Source organism: Phalacrocorax carbo, chromosome 1, assembly GCF_963921805.1.
Source record: "Phalacrocorax carbo chromosome 1, bPhaCar2.1, whole genome shotgun sequence".
Lineage (NCBI taxonomy): Eukaryota > Metazoa > Chordata > Aves > Suliformes > Phalacrocoracidae > Phalacrocorax > Phalacrocorax carbo.
In genome coordinates, this window is record NC_087513.1 from 86729430 (window position 1) to 86746334 (window position 16905).

Here is a 16905-nt window from a genome sequence, read left to right on the forward strand (position 1 = left end):
AGAGAAGATTGTGACCCACCTGTGATGTATTTGACAACCTGCAGCATAGAATCAGAAGGCCAAATTTTCAGACTGGAATTTTGTATGTACACTTTGAGGTGTATAGGTCAATAAACCAAGGAGGTATGCATACACAGAGTTGTGCACATAAATCCAGCTCCATGAATGAACACATGAAACCTTCAGTTGTGCCATTCTTGGTCACTGCAGCAATATTGTTTTTATTAATTTGCTTCCAAGAAATAATTCTGGGAGTGTTTCTTCCCTAAGAACACCAAATGTTGGTATTCCCCAATATACTGCTTTAATGGCAAGAGAATAAAACACCAACACAGAAAAAGACATGTATTTTAATAAGTCATTAAATAAGTTTGCTAGCAAATATAAACTTTTACATTAAAAATAAAACCTTTAACTTTTAATAACATTTGAATGATATTAATCTGACTGAAAATATTTGGAATGTTAGTGTAATAGCTTAATAAACTGACTCCGAAATGGTTTAGCTAACTCAAAAGGACACACACATTCTCTCATGTACTTGAAAATGGAGAAAAAATGGAGGTGGAATCTAGTGACTCACAACATCATTTAACAGAAAAGAATATTTGTACCCAGCAGAAATCATAGAGAATTTATGTCCCCAGACTGCAACTCTGAGCTGAAATTTGTCTTGAGTTTGTGATGCTAATGTCCCTGCTCTTGCTAAAAATGTCAGACCTACAAACACAATCAAGACCTCAGAAGAACTTTGTCTTAATTCTGCTGCATTCTTCCTCCTGAAAGATGTCAATGCTGTTGAAGAATATAAAGTGCAGAGAGTGTTCAATATTGAAGAACTGGCACATTTTGAGTGAAATGGAGAAAATTTTCTGAAAGGTAAAACTAATTCTACAGCTGAGCATACCATAGCATACGGATTGCTCTATTTTCAAGGTTTGAAGCAAAATTAAGAAAGGGAGAAGGCAGTCAACCAAACTGGAATGTGACCTACTTATACAATATTTTTTCATTATCTGCTTAGCTTAATTCTGTATATTTCGATTTATACACACAAGTGATACATCATGCTTTCATTTTCTGTCCCTGCATCCACCTGAACAACTAGTATAGCATCCAGTCAGAATACAGAGGAACAAAATGGGAGGTAATAATTGTCTAGTCATATTAAGCTCAGATGGTAGTAAAAAAAACCACGTTAAGTCAACCAGAAATTATGTTTAAAGCAAGTCTTTCCTCCAGGTGATTTCTAGTTTCAGATACCTGATAGGGATTGCACAGCTTTTCTCAGAAGGTGGGCAAGTGCCCTGAAGTTCCTCTTTCTGCTGTGGACCTTTACAAGAAAGTTACAGGTACAAAGCCACACTGGCTCTGCTGAAAGCATTTGTGGCTCACGATTAATAGCCTGTCTCTGGTCACGTTTCCAGGGATGGTTATGATTCACAGATTGTGGACTAACTCTTTCAATTTCTGAGACATTCCCTTCTATAACCCTTGTAGCTCTGCTTTCTTCATTGACTCAGGATTTTACAATGTCACAGTGTGTACTGCAAGGTACAGCAAAAAGACAGCCATGTAGACAGGCAAAGTATCACATTTACTACCATTCTGGAGCAAAAATAAAAGCAGAGAACACTGGACAGTGGATTTCAGCCATCAGACAAAAATGTTGCATGTTGTTCTGCAGGATATCTGGGGAGGATTCTTGTGCTGGCAGAGCATCTAAGAGTATGGGACCTCAGGCCTTGCTATGTGCAGAGGTGGTTCCCAGTCAGCAGTCTGGCTGATGGCCTCAGTTTCAAGCTGGAAAGCTTCTAGACTGCTAGACTGACACCTAAAATAGATGAATATGTGATTTACAGGAACATGAGAAATAAGAGTTGAAAAAGAGTTGATAGTAAATGTCCAGTTATCTTAGGATTCAGAGAAAGAATGAGGTGGGGCTCAAGACCCTTGGCTGTCTAAGGAAACAGGACTGACTGCGAGGAATGTGTTTCCCTGTTGCTACAAGGAATGATAGATTCTGATGTCAGCATCAGGATCCTTTCAGTGCAGAATACACCTTGGACCGCTGAGACCCAGTCTTGGAACAAACTAGAGAAATGCAATGCAAAGATTGAATTCTGTTCCTAATACAAGATGATTCTTCTAGTCCAGTGTTGTGCCATGTGGTGGAACAATGCCTTGATCCTTCAGCTCTCTGATGACGGAGATACTTGCACCTGACATCTCATCCCACCCCCAGCTCCACCTTTCTTATAAATGGTGATGGACAAGGAGGACTTATAGAGTTCAATGACTTTAGGAGCTAAATCTACCAAAAAAACCCCACTCAAACCCAGAAAAAAAAAGGATTAAACTGCAGGAAAAAGAGGTAAGCTGGTGCCATGGCAGTCTCACAGAGCACAAAGAAGAGGGAGAAGTGGATCCTAGGACAAGACAGAGGATAAATGTTTTGACTTGCTGCTGGATGGACAAAGTTTTTGCAGGAACTAGATTGTCCAAGGAAGTTTAGCTTAAGTCCAGCGTGAAACCTAACTTTCTGACAGTGGCCTGAATGTAGGTAAAGGGATGATTACAAAGAGCAAAGCCTGTGACTTGAGGGGTGGTATAGCTTAATTGGAAGTAATAACTTACTCTGGTTGGTAGATGAGATATTTCTGTTCTTCTTCAATATCACCAAACCCAGAAGAAATGTGATCAGTACAATCACAGCTATAAGTGGGCCAAAGAAATTTATCTTCGCTTGCTCCATTTCTTCCCTCTGTATCTCTAAATAAGAAAACAGAGGAGATAGATACACACAGCAAATATTTAATTTGGTGACAATTAGCTTAAATAATCTATCCCAAAGTTATGTGAATTAGAAGTTTAGGGAAAGGCCCTCAGCATCCTTTGCTTTTACGGTGCTTTAATAGTGTCAGTAAGTCACTATCCACATTGCTGTTGGTGGGATGTTGGTGGTTTTTGTATATTCTGTATCTTTGGCTGCTGATCCGTTTCCTGAGGCTTGAGGGGATTGGCAGGTTTTGGGGTATGGTAGTGGATTTATTTTGGTGGTTGTAGTTGGAGCTGTTATTGGTGGTCTTGCTGAGGGTTGGAAGTTGGGAGTAATTACTGTGGACGGTGGGGGGCTGATTTTGGTTCAGTTGGATTTTGGTGGGGTGGCAATGTTTTATTCTTGTGGGGCAGGAATGTTTGTGGTTGCTGGATGGGGCCTGTTGCTTACTTTGTTTGTTGTGTTAGAGCTTGTGCGAGGGCTGTCGCGGGGGGCGATTTGAGCAGTTTAGGGGGGGTATCAGAGAATAGTTTAATATAGAATGCCAGCTTTGGGAGTTGGAGGTGGAGGTTTAAGTCCTTTTTCTCTGAGGGTGGGGAACTCTAAGAAGGGGTGCAGAAATTGCTTTATTTCTATTTCCAATAACTAGCAAAACTCCCAGGTCTTAATGGCCACTTCAGCAACAGCAGGGCAAAGTACTCTTTCTGAAGTTTGGGTAACATGTGAGAGATCAGCAACTTAATTAATACAAGAGCCTATGAGGCAGCTATTGTGCTAATGCTACTCTGTGCTACTGTGCAAGTTTGAAGAGCCTGAGATATGTTACTACTTGGTGTCTGTTGGAAATGATGTTCAAAGCCTAATGAAATGCTGTAAGGGATGTGAAAATAGTAGGGAATGCAAAGGAGTTTCCCCTTATTTCTGGTTATTGTGTTTTTGAGATTCTGGGTGCTAGGGTTAGCAACTGATAGAGCGTCAGTTACTGCCAAACAAAATTTTTGTTTATGTGGAGTTCTTAGCTTCTTACCCACCATCACTGCTTATCAGGTGGCTACTTTCATAAAGCCAGGGAGGAAAGAAGAAGCATTGAATAGGGAAGAGGAGGATGCAGCACTATAGCTAATATATCCATGTTAACATTCACGAGCAACGTGTAGAGCTGTGCAAACCTCAGAAGACTTCTGTATTGCATTTTAGTATCATTTAAAAATCCCAGAATGTAAGGACATCAGAGGCAGTTTGCCATATCTAACATTGATGACTTAACCCTTTAGCTAAATTTATATGAAGAAAACTGCACTGTGGAACTTTTTTCAGAATGAGTGGCAAGCTTCTTTTACATCTGCAGTAGTAAGGTGCATGCCTGTACTACCCTAGTAGGCTTTCCTGCAATGTTACCGTTCCCTCTTGGCTCCCTGTTCTGTCAGTTGAAGCACAGCTCTCCATCTTCAATGTTGTCTAATGGAGACATGGGCAAGCCAAACAAACTTGTGACCAAAATGGGAATTGTCTTTATTTTGATGTGCTTGTGCCATAGCTTATGAATAAAAGTATATCAAAGGTTTTCCTGTCCCAGGAGGTAAATAAAGTACAGCTTCAGTTTAAAGAAAGGATCAGTCATGTGGAACCCTGACATAATCCAGCAGTAAAGTCTTTAAAGTCTAATTGGAACTCAGGTCCCCAGCTGCTTCTTGCAAGAGGTATCTAAAAAAAAGACGCAATCTCAGAAGAAAAAAAATCCCCAAATAGTCATTTTGGGATGCACACTTCATTCTGCCAAATGATATGAAAACCACCAGGAGTGCCTCTAAGACTAGTCAAAGTTTCATGGCCTTTACACTTAAACTCAGCACAGTCTATTTGGCAGTTTGTGAGCCAAATCTGGTCCAAGGGACTATTCTTTTTAGCCTTCTACATTTCTGTAAGGAGTCATTAAGAATAGCAGCTCAGCACTTAGACATCAGAAAAAAAAATTTTTACTGTCAGGGTGGTCACACACTGGAACAGTTTGCTGAGAGGTTGTGGGAGATATTTAGAAGTCAACTGGGTAAGGTCTTGCACTACCTATTGACCCTGCTTTGCGCAGAGCAGTTGAACTATATGATCTCCAGATGCCTGTTCCAACCTCAACAGTTCTCTGATTCTGTGAAGTGGCAAGCTCTTTTAACAGCTGTCACCTCCAGATACTGGTTGCTGCCTAATCCAGGCATCCAGGTTGCTTTGTTGCTACTGCAGCAGCATCTAGGGAGGGGATGAACAGGGCTGTGTTCTGGATTGTGTAGCAGTAACCTTCCTTCTCTGTGCCCTCTCCTGGCTCTAATAAGACTTCCCATATGAAAGGAGTGGGAATTTGGTGGCCGTGGCTGTTGGTGAACAGGATGGAGAACATACAGCCCTTGTAACCAGCCCCTACTGCTACTTCAGTTTTATTCCCTGCCTTGACTATGCTGCTATCTGTGATCAGCTCTACTGCAACGTGCTTTGCTCCTACCCATGCGAAAATTGGAACGGGCAAATGGAGACTCACCTATGGCTAGCGGCACTGAGACAAGGCTCCCCAGATGCTCTCCAAGGTGAAGCAAGCAGCTAATATTAGTGAGAGTGTTCGTAGTAACTGGGATATTCAGCTTGCTAGTAACATTGTACAGCTTTGTTACAGCATCCTGTGAAACATTCATTTGAGACATAAGCCTCGTTGTTGTGTTTTCCTGTGAAATTAGCCAAATCATCTGCTTGGGCTCTGGATAACCTCCGCTGGAAGAACAGGAAAGATTCAAGTATTCGTTGGGCTTTAGTTCCCCAGTGTGCAGCCTTGCTATCTCAGGTTGACTATAGTTGGCTGAAATAGACCAAAGAGAAAGCATTATGAGTCAGACATACCACATCTCATGACAGTTCCTGCCAATTATTTAAGATTTTGAGGCAGAAGCAAGTCTAAACAATTTTCTTAGGAAAACAATGGGAGTCCCAAGAAGGGTTTGTTATGGTTTTGGTGTACATATAGACCTGCTGCTCCTTGTCCTCAAGGTATTTCAAAAGCATAAGTTTGATCAGCTAGACAATGGACCTCTGTCTCTCCCACCTCCTTTTGATCCATTGACACCTCAAAATAATCAAACCTGGCCTGCTTGCAGGTCAGTGCTTAAGCACAAAATGGGAATGGGACACAGTGCTGCCTACTCTTGACCTCTTGATTAGGTAAGGGGAACACCACAAACTTATAACTGTGAAATGTAGAGAAAGACATAATCTGAGGGACTTCACATGGGGTAGGTTGGAGGTCCAGTGCTGTCATAAGTAGAAATATCCTTGGTGTCTATCAGTATTATGAGTAAACATTTTGCAGTAATTCACTCAACTTTATGGTAGGCCTCCCTTAGCTCGGCTTTTTATGTGGAAGTGACTACAGTACAAGTTTTTTACTTTGTGTCATTGGATACTCATCTCAGTCAATGAAAACCAGACCTGTTGCTTTAAGAAGTCAAGTTTCCCCGTCAAGAAATAGTTAGTGAAACAGGATTGGAAAGAATTATTTAAACATAAAATATGAATGATAAATGCAAGCTTTTAACAAATACTCTCTGTTAAATAGTCTCCCAAATATTCTCAACCAGGATTTGTTTGGTTAAAAGATTATAGTAGAAATAGTAGACTATAATGGAAAAGGAGAAGGGGAGAATGTAGGCATAATACTGACTGCACACTGGCATACATCAAGGTAAAAAACAAACAAAAAAACCCCAAGAAACAGACTCAAGACTTCACCGAAAATGCTTCATTATTTTAGTGCCAATAAGAGTAAAAACAATATGGAGAAGTATTGGAGAAGGGGGAAAGGATTCTTAGAAAAATACAAGCCTAAGAGGGTCTAGCTCTTTTGCACACACACTCCATGTGTTGGATCCAGGCTCTAATCCTTGCCCTAGTGAATTCTTAATATGGATGGATGAAGAAATATGATGTTGCTTTTATTTGCTCTATCCCAACACACAGAGAGTAGGATTTGCTTAGTCACTTAAATCCCCAAGAGAGTCCCTGGCTGTGAATTCAAAATGGAAAAAAGCCCCACCTTTTTTATACCCCAAAATTTAGTTAAGTTGTGCCTCAGGAGAGCTCAAGCTTCCACTTTGTCCTCAAGATATGACTTGCTTAGCTGACTGCTCACTCCAGCTTTTGGTCTGCAGTATTTATTCTCTCCTTGGCATTTTATAGGGAGGGCAGAAATGAAATCTATGGCTGTGAAACTTGCCACATCTTCCAAGTGATTTAAGAGTTTCAATCTTACTGACAGTAAACAAGTGGAAATAGTGGAATATACCCTGATCAAAGCACTTCTGTTTTATGGCTTCTGGAACCTCAATTTACTGAAAAGTGATGTTGGTTGCATGCAGAATGTGGGCTACGTATATGTGAGCTTTGGACTGTCAACAGAAAAACATGTTTCAGGAAGTCTTTTGTATTTAAAGATAACATTACTTCCAAAAAGGCTACGGGCTTAGATTTAAATACCTCAAGAGACAGTAATCCATCAAGCCCTTAATATTTTTCTCATTGGCTTAATCACTCTATCTGGTTTTGTTCTATATTCTAAACTGACAATGTGCCTTACTTCTCACTTGCTTCCAGCCACTGATTGTTTTTATATCTTCACTGAATTAATTAGCCATTTTTTAAAATATCTAAAGTTCTATGTGTATTTCAGGTTCCCACAATCTGAAAACAAGACTCTTCTGAGTCTTCTGTATTATAAAGTAATCAGACTGATGTTTTAATGGCTCTAGTTGGACTGTATTTTTTTCCAGCCTTTGGATAACTCTAGTAGAGCTTTTCTTCATGCTTTTAACTTTTTCAACATCCCCTTTAGAATGAGGACTCAAACTGTTAAGTCTCTATTCTGACATCAGTTTCATTCACAAGAGTTTGAACAGCACATATTTTGAAATAGCTTCCCTAGTCTCACCTACTTCCCTTATTGATCCATCCAAAGGAAGCACTAGAGATGTTATAGCAGCAGAATTTCAAGTTAAGCTGTTTGGCCCCATGGTCCCTACCTTGCTGTTTTAAGAGCCAAAGCTTTCTGTTGTGAAGCCCTCTGTTCTTTCTGGAGAAGGATCTGTGTTCATCATTCTTATATAAATCATCCTGTCTGTACACAATACATATAATACAAGTATATCTATTTATATATTGTCCTATTGTAATACATATAAATAACACATATAAACTGTATTAGAAGGTACTTCAGTATTTCTGAATGGGCTTAGTCACCAAGTGATCTAGATAGCTTTGTGTAAATGCCCTATCATTCTTGTACAGCACTCAATCTTTCCTATGTACATTTTAAGTGTGACACACCATACTACAAAAAACCCTCTATGTATGATATGAGATTCTAATTAAGAAACAGTAGGTAAGCACAGGTACATGTCAGCATTTGTATTTTTCTTCTGATTATATTATGATTTTTTTAAAAATATGATTTTATACTGCTCCTTCCTTTGGGAGCTTATGGAACAGAGAGCCATTTGGAACACAGCAGCACATAGTTTAAAACAGTCTTCCTAAGTTAAACCTTAAAAGATCTAGGAGAGTTTTATTGCCTAAGTATGAGACTTCAATAGCATGTTGCTCAGATGTTGGCTAAGCTGATAACTGATTTAACTGCTTAAAACAACTGAACAGTTGATGCTAAACATCTCTTAAATTGGAGGCCTTGATACTGAGTGCACATTATGAGTATCTGAGTTCTAAAACTTCTCTGAAAATACTTATCAAGTAGATTTTGGGAGTATCAAGATTATCAATCTAGGTTTTCTTTCTGTGGATCCAGGGAACACTTGCTGGTAGCACAAAGCTAAATAGGCTCAGACATCCTGGTACTTCATTTTTGGCTGCTGTTACACATGGCCTGTTCTCTTTTGAAGCAGTATGCTGAAGCCTGAAAACACCAGTGGAAGTTAGAAGCTGTTATTATTAATGACTAGCATTATCATAATGGAAGAGAGAACACAGGCATATGGACAAAGCATTACTAACAGAACAGTTTAAAATAGAAAAACATTAGGAAAATATACTGGGAATTAATAAAAATATTAGAAAATATTAGGAAAAGATTGTTTCCTCACTTCCCTTTCCCTGTTAAAAGATTTGCTGCCTTTTCCTCTGATAACCTGCAAGAAACCAGATTGAATATCATCAACACATGTGTTTTTTCCTTCAGAGGTATTTTCAGTCTTTCTTTAGCTGAACATATGAACTTCTAATCTTTGACTTGTGAGTTGCTCTTTTCTTTATTTTCCTTGTGATTTATATGATCATAAAGTAGCTGGGTGTTTGCAGAAATCTTGTTGTTTCAATTGTAATTTACCACCAATGATGATAACTACTGCTAGTTTTAATAGAAGGTAGTGCATCAGATGCAAATAAAGAAGTATATTTTCCAGAGTCCTAAAAGCCATAAAACTTGCAGGAGACAAGAGGAAGAAGGCAAAACGGTTTTCACTATAAAGTATGACAGGGTGGGAATAGGAATGATGCAATATTGAGCAAATTATTGCCTTATTTTCTTCTACTTCTGATTGCTTCCATATGAGCACTTTCCATTCAGAGCTGAGGATTTTCTATGGAGAATGCTCTTATCCATCTTTAGAAATTCTGCTCCAGTGCAGGTACATCTTCAGTGGCTTGGGGACAGCACCACACATTTCTGGACTAAACAAAGTGGCAGAAAACCCCCCAGAACTCTCCAACCAGATGACAGTTAGAGGAGATTACTTACCAATGATGTGCAGTAAGCACTCAGATGTGTGTATGACCTTTGATGATCCTTTATCTTTCTGCTGTATAATACATGTATAATGTCCCTCGTCCACAATTCCTGCATTTAACAATTGCAAGGTCCATTTGTCTATATCCATCTTGGTGCGATTTATGTATTTAGGACTAAGGTTATCATGTTTTTCTTGGCCATGGTATACTTCATGCACCACTTCCACAGAGTCTTTTTGCCAAAAAACTCTTAAATCCTTTATTTCAATTTCCTGAGAGTTTGGAAAATAGCAGGATAGGTATGCAGTGTGATTGAGAAATGACTTCACTTGATGCACACTGGCAGCAATACCTTAAACAAAGAGAGAGAAGAAATTAAGGTTTCCATCAGCTACAAAAGAATACCAAGTATTTGCGCTCACAGAGGCAATACTTAACAACAATAGCAATAAGAACATCAGCCTTTAGACACAAATTCTCCCACTAGGTATGCCAGGACACATAGTTCTTCAAACTGACTCACTTAGTCTTGTGGAGTTCAGTCATAAAACTGTTTCTTATTTTTCTTCCTATATTTTACTTTCCAAGGAAGGCCTACGACACAGAGGTTGCAGGTGTCTGTATTTTAGAAGACTTATCTGCAGGGAAAAGGTCCAAACCATTCTTGTAGGTAGTATCCTGAGTTTAACAAGAGTCTTCCACAAAGGAGATAGTTGCACAATTTCTTTTTAAAAAGTTGAGTTCATTCTCCTAATAAAATAACACGGCATTGCAGTTTTGAAGAAAATGTGCAGTGCATGCTGTGTGGTAAATGTTGGTGACCAGACAGTCAGAAATAGGTGAACACTTTCAGTCTCACTGAAGAATTAATCTAAAATTTAATGACAAATTAAATGTCAGATTTAACTGTTCTGTAATTAATCTAGAGTTTAATGACAGATTAAATGTCAGGTTTAACTGTTCTGTTGCTGATCTGTGTCAATAAACACAATTACGCCTTCATGCAAAGAAAGCATGAACTGTATTACACAAGGGATGATTTTTCTCCTGCTTTCATCAGTGCATGTATCCATTATTATGGGTGGCGATGGGCCGGGAGGACTGTCTTTTATTGGAATGAGAAATGCAGTCCTCTGTCCCAGAAGATACAAACACCTCTGCTGTGTTCAAAAGGAGGAGGAGATTTACAGTCTCTCCTGGCGCAAAGATTTGACTGCTCTTCCAGAGCACCAGACTGCAAAATGATCTTTGCAGCTGCCTAAAACTCCAGTTGTCCCATATCAAACTGTCAGTTTGCAATTTAATACTGCTCTTCTCTGTAATATACAGAGGTGATATACACACATTTTAAAGATAGATTTAAATCGAAAATTTAAGAGCAACATAAAATAAGTGTAATGTAAAGATATAAAGTTGAAGAGAGAAAGTACTTACTACATATTTTATAGAGTCCCTACACACAATTTAAATACATGTCACATAGGCTATATGACCTTGATTGCTCAACAGAAATTATTAATTACTGCTCAGGAATGAGATTCTTAGTGGATGAGAAAGTATCACACAGCAGGACACAAATAATCAAAACAGTTTTTACAATTAAAAAATGAGCCGTTTACCTGGGAGAAGTATCATAGCATAAAGGAAGAATATGCAGACCTCCATGACGCTGTGAGAAGGAAGAGTGAAAGAAATATGTTAGAGGTTGAAAACGCTCCAGTAACTTCTCCAGTACCTTCTCCAGTACTCCCAAAGAAGTGGTAAAACAAGAAGTAGTTTGAGTGCAAGAGAGATGATTGAGAAAGTTAATCTCACCTTTTCCCATGGACTGGTGCAAGGACTTCTGTGTGCTTCACAGCCTTTAGCAACAAGAAGCAAGCCATGACAGATGTCTGGTTTACAGAGGAGGTAATGTGGCACAAGAGTACTGCAGACAGGGTATGCCATGGGAAGAACACAGAGCCCCCGGGGTGCACAGGACAGGATGAATACCCAAAAAGTCTAGTGCGGAGGAAAGAGGAATGGGGAGCATGCTTGGCCCAGCACTGTGGGGAAGAAGATGGGGGAATTGAAAGTAGAGGGGGAGGAGAGGGTGACACAGAAGGAGGAGGTGGGGGAGATGGCATGATGTCGTCAGCTACCAGAAGTGTGTGATGAAGTGTGTGACCTTCAGTTTTGTAACAGGAACCTATCCTTCAAAACAGTAAAAGATAACTGAGAGAAATCCTATATGGTTTAAAGAGTTGAGGCTAAACAGCACATAATTTATGTTCAAGAAAAACTGGTATCTGTTCAGAAAAAAAGAGAAGAAACTGTATGACTCATCTCATAAGCAAAACACTTCTATGGCTGCTTGGGTTCATGTGGTACAAGGGTTTATAATCCTGGTGAACACCCAAATGTAATTCCCATGACATTCCCATTTCCCACTGGTGAGAGAATAACACCTGCATCTGACTGGCCTGAGGTTGCTGTTTTGCATTTTAGCAGCACCTTTGTGTTTTTCCTGTGCCTTTTCCATATATTTTGAGAAGCCTCCACACCACCCCTGCCAAGGTCCTTCACTCTCCTCTTTTAAACAGCTCCAAATTTTATTGGAGCAGATGTAAAAGCTCTTCAGAGCTCTTCAGCTCTCATACTATTTTTAAACCAGTAAGATTGCTGTCTGCTGTCCTGACTACTAGTACAGCTTTCTGATGGTTTCCCATTTTTTGTCATGTTTTATTTTAAGCTGGTACACTTGGGTCTTTGCCTTTACTCCAGGTCTTTGGGAGCAAAAGTCTCTTCTGTTTGATACAGAATTCCCCTCAGTCCACTGATGTGTTTTTTGTGTGTGTATTGTAACACACAGAACTGTGATAGATGTTTTTTCCAGATCAGATTCATCCTGCCTTTTCTTAGGAAAGGGAAGAAAGAAGTCCAAATGTCTTAGAGGATATAGATAATTTTCTTTGTGATCCACCTGTTGTAGCAGAAGAGGAGGGAGGGCTTGTGGAGACTCCATAGTTGTAGAGGTCATTCGCTTTCTGCTTCTCCCACCCTACTACATGGTGAACAAGGGGTTTTCCTCCTAGGCTGGGCCCCACTGAATTAAACCACACAACTGATTGCCTAAATAAAATTGCCCGTGCCAAGCCACCAAAAACTACAGAAACCCCTTCTCAGCAGTCATATATCCCTCCTGTGAATAAGAATTTTTTCTTCCAGTCAAGTAAAAAAACCAAAAGATAGCCTTATTTTTTTGATCCAGTGCGGGTTTGTAAGAGGAGAAATTAAAACCATTTAGCAACTGGAAACATAAGTGAAATAGTGAGATTGTACTGCAATAGCTAGGCATGTTTTGCATTGACTGCCTCAGCAGCAAAGACCAAAACCGGAACTGAAAGTAAGAGTGAGAGAGAGAAATAAAACCGAGGCAAAAATACCAGATAACACTGCTTGCCTTTCTTTATGGGTTGGATTTGGATCTGTGAGGACAGAAGTCTCAAAGATCCTACATGGTTTCCTGGCTGCAGTCTTCCAGGAGAAGGCATGTTGCTGGGGATGGCTGCATGAAGAAGCATCCTGTGAGTCTGCAGAGGGGTGTACACCCACATTCCCTACTGGGGGAGGTAATTGAGTATGGCAAGCTGCTTCTCTTACGTGAGATGTTTTATAGAGAGTTGCTGAATCATTAATCGGGCCACTAAAACTTCAGTGCTGCAAGCAGCTTCTCTTTCCCTTTTTTACAAGATGCCTTTAACCAGCAAATGCAAATCCTTGGAGGCCATGTCCAGAAGTCTGAGGGGAGGAAGGAGAATTACACAGTCTCTGTGTTGGCTATTTACACCATTTCTTTGGCATATTCAATACAAATTCTGTGCTCAGTTCTTTTTTTTATCTGCAGGCCACTGAAATTCTGGTTATGTCCCAGAATTGTTTAGCAGTCAAAGGGGAACAGGTAAGAGAGGAAAGATAGACTTTGCTTCAGTGTACAGCCCACTGCTGGCAAATCGTGCAGACCAAACTGCCCTCTTCGTGGCCATGACCCAGTTCATGAGCACTCTGCCCCACTTCGGAGCATTGTGGGTCTGTGTGTGTTTGTGCAGTTTTTCTGTTCACATGCTGGCAGCATCCAGCTGTGGAAATGGCACTTTTTCATTATGACAGTGATAACTGATGATATTGGAGTGGTTTGAAGACCCAGGGCTTAAAAATTATCTCTGACATCCAGAATTATGGGAGGTCAGTCCATGGGGAGGTAACCGTTTTCCCTTGCTAAATAAGGCTAGGACTATGTGAGGTGTCTTTCTCGCCTTTTGGGGCTTTGTCATCCATTTCTGGAGATGTCCCCATGACTCACAATTACAAATCATGTGTGGATGACAGAGATGAAAAATGGAGAAGTATATTAATTGAAAGGATGTCAGTATCCAGTCAGTAGTCACACTCAACCCTTTATTTACTATCTCTGCAGTCCAATCACTGAAAGGAGAAGAAACCATATGAGTAAATGCACTTTACTGGCCCTATTCATGCCTGCTTTGGTTTGGCCCAAACCAGTCTGAGAAGAGTCATGAGACAGTTCCCCCTTGGCTGAATACAGGGCGATTCCTTCCCTGAAGAACTCTAAGATCGGTATTCAGGAAAAAAAAGGCAACATCACTTCCTTTACTTTTGAGGGCAATTGCCAGGAAGCCCTGTGCAACTTATTTTGAGATTGGCTTGTGCTTTCTGTGTCTCATTCCTCCCAATCCAGCATGTGAATCCAGCATGTGAAAACCCAATACGCACAGTGAAGTGTGAAGGTCTTGGAGTAAACAAGAGCTTTTTATCTGGTATGCTTGCCTGGGTTTTCATTTGCTCTCTTTTTTCCTGTTTTCATTTTTGGATGTAGTCATCACCTTTTGAAAGACACTGTCAAATCTGTGCTCTTTGTCTCCTAAGTTCCTTCACTGCCCTTCAGTTCCTTTCAAAATGTTCCTTTCTTACACATTCTTACATGTAATTAGTTTATTTTCTTACATCGGGTACATATCTTCTATGGGAAGACTCTCCTCCCCCATGTTTCACAATGAACTAAAAACAAAACTGGCCACTGAACTAATAACCTACTCTTTTGACTTTTCTGGTGTAGGGAATTTTGCTAAAATTTCCACCCTGTGCAACACTGAATAGCTCCCTGAGCAGTGCTGTCAGCCTCCTGGAGACAGGACATCTGTGACTAAGACTTTCCACTCCTGACCTGAAAGCTATCCTAGAGAGTTTTAAATGAAATTCTGCTAAAAATACATTTACCAGCCTTTTCCCATGTTGTAAACACAGGTTGATTTGAACAAGTGTTATCAAAGGAAATCACAACTTAAGAAAATTCCCTTAACGTGGCAAGGTCAGAGAATTCTAGGATGCCCTCCACCCAAATACTAAGCCATACAACCACACAAATATGCAACAAGGGACACATTTTAAAAACATACCACTACCCAGGCCACTTGTGTTTTCTATGTGCTTCTCCAGTTAGGAAGGGGAACTGATTTAATCAATTGCTAAACTTTTTCTATTGCTCATTTTTTTAGAACAATATTTTACTCCAAGTTACATTTAAAAATTCTGGGCTTGTTGTTTAATTACGTTGTTATTACATGAAGAAACCCCCTCTGTCTCCTTAATTTTTGATTTCTGAATGCATTTTGTATTCCTTCCCACCATCCCCTCTTTCAGTAACGTCTTTTTATTATATCTAACATCTTCAGGAGAACTAGGACTGTCATTCTGGGATCGCTTTGCTCTAAAATTCAGAAAATCCTCTTTTAATAACAATTATACATCACCAATTATTTAAATAATACCTTTGGTCCAAAGATCATGGAGCATTCCACTGCCTCTGCAAGCAGGATTCTTCATCCACAGCTAAAAGGCAGGTATCTCTGAAAGAGAGCACAGCGACTGCCTAACGATGCACAGTCCTGCAGCACAAATGATAGGACAGGAACATGTACTCCACGCAAGTGAAACTGCGGGGGAAATTCAGAGGGGAAGAATGTCATTAACCAGAATGAGACATTTGTGGGGATTAGCTGTGGTGTTTATTCTGAGTTCCACCTAAAGGACAGGTCATGTTGACATATTTTCCACACTCTAAACTACACCTGGCCACGGAATTGGCAAGCTGGTTGAACCACATCTGCATCACAGGTACCACATCAGGTGATGTCTGTCCTCCTTCCCCAGCCCTCATGCTTGCCTCAAGGTTAGTCAAGCAAACTTGTCAGCTGGGAAGTAGCGATTGCCAGATTCACTTCTCAGCAGATCACTCTAACCTGTTTGACTTTGCAATGAAACAGAGAAGCAGCGTACCCCTGTTCCCACACAGGTGGCAATTTAGGGATGCCAGCTGATTAACAGATCAGTCATCTGCTGGAGTTTCCTCAAGAGTCATTGTACAAAAGAGGGAATTCAAATGCCCACTCCCAGGTTGTCCCTCTTCTGAGCCTCCCACTTCTGCACAGGACACTGCCTGGAAATGGCAGCATGGCTACACAATGCAGTACAGGCTTAACCTCAAATAGCAGTTTACAGGGCACGTCTGATGGCAAGATATGTACTGTCCACAAAAGGGTGAATCTGTGGTTGATTCCAAATCTATACCCAAACACACCTAACAAGGATTAGCAGCCATACTATATATGTTTAGTCCACATTCTTTATTTTCAATAAGTGTCTTTCAAAACCAGCTGGGCATGTGACACAAACCTCATACTGCTTCTTAAAGAGGAGGGTCACTTATCAGGAGCTACTTTTTCTTGTGAAAAATTGATCTCAATTATTAAATTAAGATATGATATTCAGAAGTGCAGTTAAATGAGCCAAGCCCTCCTGCTCTCAGTTCTAGTGCAGAAATCACTCTGGGGACACATACTGATTTTCTCAGTGTTTCTCATGGCACATTAACTGATTTACAAAGCTAAAGGAAGAGGTTTTGCCTTTTGGTTTTGGCTCCCTCTCTTCAACCACCAGAATTACAGCAGTTTAGAAGAAGGGACCTGATTCTTCTACCTACTGGTGTAAATTAAGACCACCATCTTTATAACATGCATAATCAGAAAATGCCCTGCAGATCCACTTTGGTTCTTTTACCCAGTTCCTGAGTATAAATGTCCTGCTCCAGGAATTCAGGAAATAATTGTGCTGATGCCACTATAGAATGGGTCCTGGCTCATTCTGCTATAGATTGGTCAACTTGCTCCAGGGAATAAGGGATGTGTGTGAAGCTGGTACAATTAGCAGCTGTGGAGTCACTTTACTAATAGCAATTGCATTTTTAAAAATGTATGCTCCTAGTTGTTTATAGGAGCATTGTAAAGGCGTGGCTCAGTAAC

The 16905-nt window shown here is 40.2% G+C and overlaps 1 protein-coding gene across 1 annotated transcript; it reads right to left on the minus strand.

Annotated features, from left to right (window-relative positions):
- Positions 1-330: 330 nt before the first annotated feature.
- Positions 331-11580, minus strand: CD86 (CD86 molecule). Its single transcript, XM_064465131.1, has 6 exons — positions 11363-11580; positions 11167-11216; positions 9558-9899; positions 5307-5618; positions 2638-2772; positions 331-1834 (listed from the first exon to the last, which is right to left on the minus strand). The coding sequence occupies exons 1-6, from the start codon at positions 11428-11430 to the stop codon at positions 1815-1817; spliced, it is 927 nt and encodes a 308-aa protein (XP_064321201.1). The 5' UTR covers positions 11431-11580; the 3' UTR covers positions 331-1814.
- Positions 11581-16905: the final 5325 nt, after the last annotated feature.